Source organism: Triticum dicoccoides, chromosome 7B, assembly GCF_002162155.2.
Source record: "Triticum dicoccoides isolate Atlit2015 ecotype Zavitan chromosome 7B, WEW_v2.0, whole genome shotgun sequence".
Lineage (NCBI taxonomy): Eukaryota > Viridiplantae > Streptophyta > Magnoliopsida > Poales > Poaceae > Triticum > Triticum dicoccoides.
The window spans coordinates 543229129-543235688 of NC_041393.1; the positions used below are offsets into that span (position 1 = coordinate 543229129).

Consider the following 6560-nt stretch of genomic DNA (forward strand, 5'->3'; position numbering starts at 1 on the left):
CTCCATATCATTGTCCGCGTCCGCAGAAATATATTATGTCCGTTTTGGGTGCTTCACGCCTAGAAATTTCATAATGTAGACGGCCCGAGTGTGGCTTCTACATCGCTGCATATTCGTGTTCATTTTCCAGTCTCTATGGTTGTTTAATAAAGTCAATGATTAACTGATTATAAAAGAAAACGTTTGCAAAAATTATTCGTTTCTGCATTTTCTACCCTTTTTGCTACCCGGTTAGTCCAACGAACATTTTCCCTACGAGGAGTATGAATGACGCGGTCAAGTTGTCAAATGAACCTTAAAAGAAAGTTGACAATTGGGCCGACCGAGTAAGCACCTTATACTTCCGTTCGCACGAGCGATTTATATTGCTTCCCTGCCCTTAACCCTACCGCACCAGAGCGGCAGAACCCCAATCCCCCACTCGCCATGTCGTCAACCGCTGCCGGCGGCAAGCCATCGCGGTCCGCCTCCGCCCTTGCCGCCGACACGGCGACCGGATCCCACCACTTCACGATCGACCTCTACTCGCGCACCAAGGGCATCCCCACAGGCGAGTCCCTCAAGTCCTGCCCTTTCACCGTGGGAGGCCACCGCTGGCTCGTCCTCTACTACCCCAATGGCGACCAGGCGGAGAACGCCGGCTACATATCCCTCCGCCTCATCCTCGCCGAAAATACCTCCAGGACGGTGAGGGCGCAGCACCAGTTCCGCTTCGCCGGCGAGGCGGAGAATCAGGCGCTGCCGTTGGAGGCGGAGCCGCTGAACAACTTCGCCGGCCTGGCGAGCTGGGGGAACTCCAAGTTCATCCGAGGGGAGGCCCTGGAGAAATCGAAGCATCTCAGGGGGGACTCCTTCGCCGTCCGGTGCGACCTCATCGTCGTCAGCGACTTCCGCGCGGTGGAGACGCCTGAGCCTGCCGCTCCGGCATTCGTCACCGTGCCGCCGTCCGACCTGCACCTGCACCTGGGTAACCTTCTCCTCGCAGAGAAGGGCGCCGATGTGGTGTTCGAGGCCGGAGGCGAGACCTTCGCCGCGCACCGCTGCCTGATCGCGGCCCGGTCGCCGGTGTTCAGTGCGGAACTCTTTGGCGAGATGAAGGAGAGCGTCGACACATCGGCTGTCGTCAAAATAGATGACATGGACGCGCAGGTGTTCAAGGCATTGCTCTATTTTGTGTACACCGACACCTTGCCGGAGATGAAGAGGGAAGAAGCAGGGGAAGAAGCCATGTCTCAGCATCTGCTCGTCGCAGCCGACAGGTATAATCTGGACAGGCTAAAGCTGATCTGCGAAGACAAACTTTGCAGGTGCATCCAAGTGAGCACTGTGGCCACAATCTTGGTGTTGGCTGAGCAACACCACTGCAGTGGACTGAAGAAGGCATGCTTCGATTTTCTCAGCTCTCAGGCGAATCTGAAGGCGGCCATGGCCAGTGACGGCTTTGAGCATCTGAGCCAAAGCTGCCCTGCTATCATGAAGGAGTTGATCTCTATGCTCAGCGCCTTGGTTCCGTGATGCTTACCTAGTGTTCTACGAATGGTGGTTGGTGTTCCCAGGATTTCTGTCATCAAGTAGTTTTAGCAATGGCAGTTCTTGTTCTCTAGACTTAGGCTATTAGGTACTACCTCCGTTTTTATTTACTCCGCATATTAGTTTTGGTCAAAGTCAAGCTTTACAAACTTTAACAAAGTTTATAAACAAAAATATTAATATATACAATAACAAATCAATACCATTAAATCCGTTGTTGAATGTACTTCCACATCATATAGATTTGTTATGCTAATTATTTATATTCTTTTTTATAAATTTAGTCAAACTTTACAAAGTTTGACTTCAGTCAACTCTAATATGCGGAGTAAATAAAAACGAAGGGAGTATACTACAGCTATTCTAGGGGTAATCTGAAGGAGACTCGTTTTATCTGTTCTGTTAGCTGATTTGCATCTCTAAAACTCCCATGATTAGTCGAGAATTACTTCACTATCAGCTACTAGTGTCAAAGCGCTCTTATATTATGGGACGGGGGTACTACTTAGACACTCCCTCCGAGCCAAATTGGATGCAATAAGATCGTATATTATGGGACGAGGTTGAATCTCCGGTTAGCCTGCAAATTTGCTAGGGCCATCTCTTTTACATACAAGTCATTTTTAGTACCATAATTAATGCTCACTGCTCGGTGCGTCAACAATGCTACTCTCTGTTTTCTGGCTTCGTCTATGCTAGGTTGGTGTAAAAGCATGATCAGGGCTTCTCTACAACCTCGCTGGTTAATCTGTAACGACTTCGCATTCTGATAGATGGTTTATTGCTCTTAACTTCACTGGATCTCCAAGTTATCTCTTCTTTCGCATGGTATGCTTTGGATGAGTAATGCAAGATAATTCTTGCTTTATCTGCTTTTCTCTGGTTATAAAGGAGATGAGAAAAGAAAAGTTGGTCTGTGTTTTGACGTTAGTCTTGCTGACAATTCAAGAGATACTCTATTACTTGATAGTTTGTCATTAATTAATTCACTGTGTGTCCACTGGCCGTGCAAATCAACCTGTTAGCAACGCTGGTGCGCATCACCGCCTTAATTTTCCTGCATAAATGGAGCCACTGTACTCCAGCCGTGCCATCACGACACGGATGTGTATGAACACGAATCATTATGATACGATGCAAACAGCAAGCAAAAGTTGATATTCCATGCCATGCCAGGTTGCAAACCACGACACGGCCACGACTCATAGTTCTCCAGAAACTTCACATCTCATCAAGATGACAACTCAAAGCTACGCTGCACTACTCGGCGCTCGCCACGACATCAAGGTGACAGCAGCAGCAAACACAGGCCGCCGCTGCCGCACCGATTATTATTATTCATTCAGGAAAAACGAAGCAAAAAAAAAAAAGGCCTTCAGGAAACAGAGGACGAACCGAGCCGACGACGACTCGACGGCCATGGCGAGAGCGGAGGGGGGCGCGGTTCAGGCCTCAGAGCGCCTTGAGCATGTCCTCGGCGCTGCTGTTGGTGAAGGCGCCGCCCTCCTCGAGGTTGAGCACCTTGACCACGCCGTCGTCGGCCAGCAGCGCGTAGCGGCGCGACCGGACGCCGAGCCCCACCGGCTTGTCCGACAGGTCCAGCTCCACGCCCATGGCGCGCGTCAGCTCCCCGTTGCCGTCCGACAGCAGCAGCACCTCGTCGCCGACGCCGAGGCTCTCCTTCCACGCGCGCATCACGAACGCGTCGTTGACGGAGACACAGGCCACGGTGTCCACCCCCTTGGCGCGGAGCTCCCCGGCCCTGGCCACGAACCCCGGGAGGTGCTTCTGGGTGCAGGTGGGCGTGAACGCGCCCGGGACCGCGAACAGGACCACCTTCTTGCCCGCGGTGAGGTCGCGGACCGTCACCGTCTTCAGCTCGCCGTCGGGGGCGTCGAAGTAGGACAGCGTCGCGTCGGGGAGCCGGTCGCCGACCGCGATGGTCGTTGTGGCGGCCGGGGACGCGGTCGCGGAGAGGGCCCGCGTCGCCGCGCGGGGCAGGGGCCCGGCGCGGAGGGGGCCCGCGGACGCGAGGCGGCGGGAGGCGAAGGAGAGGGAGGAGGGGCCGCGCGAGAGGAGGACGCGCCTGGCCCCCGCGGCGGCGGCGGTGGCCGAGAGGGTGGCGAGGGCGGAGGTGGCCATGGAGGGAGGCTAGGTGTTCGAGGAAATGCGTTGTCTGTTGTTTGACTTCGGGGCGAGCGAGGCTAGGGTGGGGGATTTGGGGAGCGTGATCCCGACTCCGAGCGGCGGGAGCTGGCCCTATGTGGGGGGAATGGGGGTTGGTGGAGAAAGCACGGCGGCGGGAGGTGGCTTTTGCCTTTTGCGTTGCTTGGGCTGGGCAGGATCTATTTCTCTTTCAGGAGAACGTTCATCTGTCCTTTTCTATTTTAATAACAAAAACAATATAAATGTTTTTTTTAGCATCAGTACAGACACAAGCACTCATATACACGCGCATACACTCACCCCTATAAACACAAGCACGCACATCCTACCCCTATGAGCACCTCCGAGAGACTGAGCCGGCATATCATCTTAAAATTTACGAAGTCATCGTAGGCGCCTCGTCATCGACGGGAACGTCTCCTCCCACTGAAAGCGCATCGCCGGATATCCTGAAATAAATCCAGAAATAATGCGAGCACCAGGATTTGAACCCTGGTGGGTTGAGGATACCACTGTCCACCTAACCAACTCAACTACAGGTTGATTCGCAATATAAATACTAGACAAAATCTGGAGGGTGAGGATTGTTTGTTCAAATTGTAAAGCTCATTTAGTGAATTTGTACAAAGACGAGGTGAGGGCATTTCGAACGGCAAACATCAGGCGGACGCCCCGCGGAGGGGAAGGTTGTAGGGGAACGCACCCGCTCTTGCTTGACGGAGTGTCCGATATGGATGAGGCGACGGGGACGACGCTTGCTGCGGACCTTGGACGAGCACCGAGTTCTGAAACGCTAGTCAGAGTTGTTGCTCGAACTCGGATTTCGTCATCAGGGCCCGGGGCAACGGGTCCTACTCCCCCCGACCTCCGCCCAGTTGATGTCGATGCCGTCGTCTTCCTTATTTGCGGGTTCCTTCTTGACGGATTGCACGGTGGAAGACAAGGGGCCCGACGAAGCGTAGCGTCGAGGCTCCGCAGGCGGGCGAGCAGCATGTGGCGGCGACGTGTCTCTGTGCTGGCAGCGGGCGTCGGACTCCTTGGTCGTCTTTGACTGGTCCAGCACCCATGCTACGTGAGCACTGGATCTGTGAGAACATGCAGCGGCGCCACCTGCGTCTTCGAGGGTCGTAGCGGCGGTCCCCTTCTCGTTTGAGCTCCGTCCAACCGACGTCAATGCCATCAACGAGCTCCTCCTTGAAGACGGATGGTGCAAGCGTGGTATAAGGCTCGTTAAGCAAGCACATGACGGTGATGTGTCTCCATGATGGCGTGGATTGGAGCTCGATCTTCCGTCAAATCTGCCGTCGCGGCGAGGCGATGGCACATTAGACCGGTAGCCGCTAAGATACCACATTATCTGATTGCGGGTGCTACTCCTCCGCCATCTTCTTGCCCATCGTGGCGGGGCACCGACTAGGGTTTTGGGAGTGAAGTGGACTGTATGAGAGTGAGGAAGGATGATTAGAAAGCGAGATGGGGCCAAGCTGTCGGGCCAACATGGCGGGCATCTAGACTCCCCTACTTTGTCCCTCAATTTGAGACTGCCTGATTTGCACACGTCCGGCTCACAGTGTGGTTCGCATTCGATGCCTAAAAGTGACTTTGTCCTCTCAACTTCTAGTAACACTATAAATGATGGAATATCCTTTTTTAAGAAAAGACACCCGAAGAGCATATCATATTTGACCTATCAAATAAAATAGTAGACAATACAATCAAAGGACAACATAAGACAAAAAAAACTGTCTTCTGCCTTTGTTTGTTCGTCGTCTACCGAAGCTTAAAAGTACATTCAATAGGTAGGAAGGGATATGGACATCTGCAGACCCCGTCACCATAGAAAGCCTTTGAAGACCGCGATACCATTAGCCGTCGAACAAACGTTAGTTGAGATAACGTAGTTTTGCAATCGTTCACCATCAATCCAGAAGGTTGTAGAAACCGAACTTTGTCACGGAACAAAATGAATGAAGAGGTCCAAGTCGTCACTCACATCAATAGCCAACCGGTTGCATGATCGGAAGAAAACCTATAGATCGGGCAACACGTACCCTCACAGGCTCTTTCATTGACACCGAATTGGAATGTATTTACTTTTCTAGAGCATTAGGAGGGCCCAGAAAGCCCGCCACCCCCCACCCCCACCCCCACCCCCATCCCTACCCCCGGTGCTTCCATTATCATTAATGAAATTAGATCAAGCAAGTAACAAGGTTCTGAAAGCAAAAAAAGTTGTCTAGGTTTATTGCAGACCAGGGATAAGTTTCCCGCCTTTTTAAGCTCCAATCAAGTACTGCTAAAATGAGAACGTAAGCTACATTTCCTTAGTCGGGAACCGGAATCTACCGCACACCTCATGTTTAAATGTCGCTACTCGGTCAGGATTTGGAATTTGATCCATGATCGACTAGGGATACAAGTCGCAGACGATGGCTAGGGCCGATCTTCCATCCGTTGAACGGTGGTGGGACGCTAACGGACTTCTCAACGGCGCAAGCAGGAAGGCTCTCAACTCTCTGAAGATGCTAATTTATTGGGCAATTTGGAACGAGAGGAATGCAAGTATCTTTCAAAACAAGGCCTCCTTACCCACTCACATATTTTCATCCATCAAGGCAGAGACACAACTATGGGTGAGAGCAGGGGCTAAGTACCTAGGGAACCTTATTCCGGGAGAGTAATCGTGTATGTTACAGCTGGCCTTTGTGGCCATGTCACCGACTATCCATACTCTTCTCTGCTTAATTAATGAGGCGAGGCAAATCTTTTGCCTCCGTTTAAAAAATAGGTGGGCCCCTCAATGCCACGTCTTGCTTCGGTGCAGCTTCAACACATGTCACGACCTTGATTTTGAGCTTCTTCAT

The 6560-nt window shown here is 52.2% G+C and overlaps 2 protein-coding genes across 2 annotated transcripts; one reads left to right on the plus strand and one right to left on the minus strand.

The window, feature by feature from the left end:
- Nucleotides 1–296: 296 nt before the first annotated feature.
- Nucleotides 297–1919, plus strand: LOC119337136 (BTB/POZ and MATH domain-containing protein 1-like). Its single transcript, XM_037609244.1, has one exon. It carries the CDS (start codon nt 427–429, stop codon nt 1513–1515), a length of 1089 nt encoding a protein of 362 aa, XP_037465141.1. The 5' UTR covers nt 297–426; the 3' UTR covers nt 1516–1919.
- A 735-nt stretch (nt 1920–2654) lies between these two features.
- LOC119337137 (peroxiredoxin-2E-1, chloroplastic-like) lies at nt 2655–3823 on the minus strand. Its single transcript, XM_037609246.1, has one exon. It carries the CDS (start codon nt 3670–3672, stop codon nt 2983–2985), a length of 690 nt encoding a protein of 229 aa, XP_037465143.1. The 5' UTR covers nt 3673–3823; the 3' UTR covers nt 2655–2982.
- Nucleotides 3824–6560: the final 2737 nt, after the last annotated feature.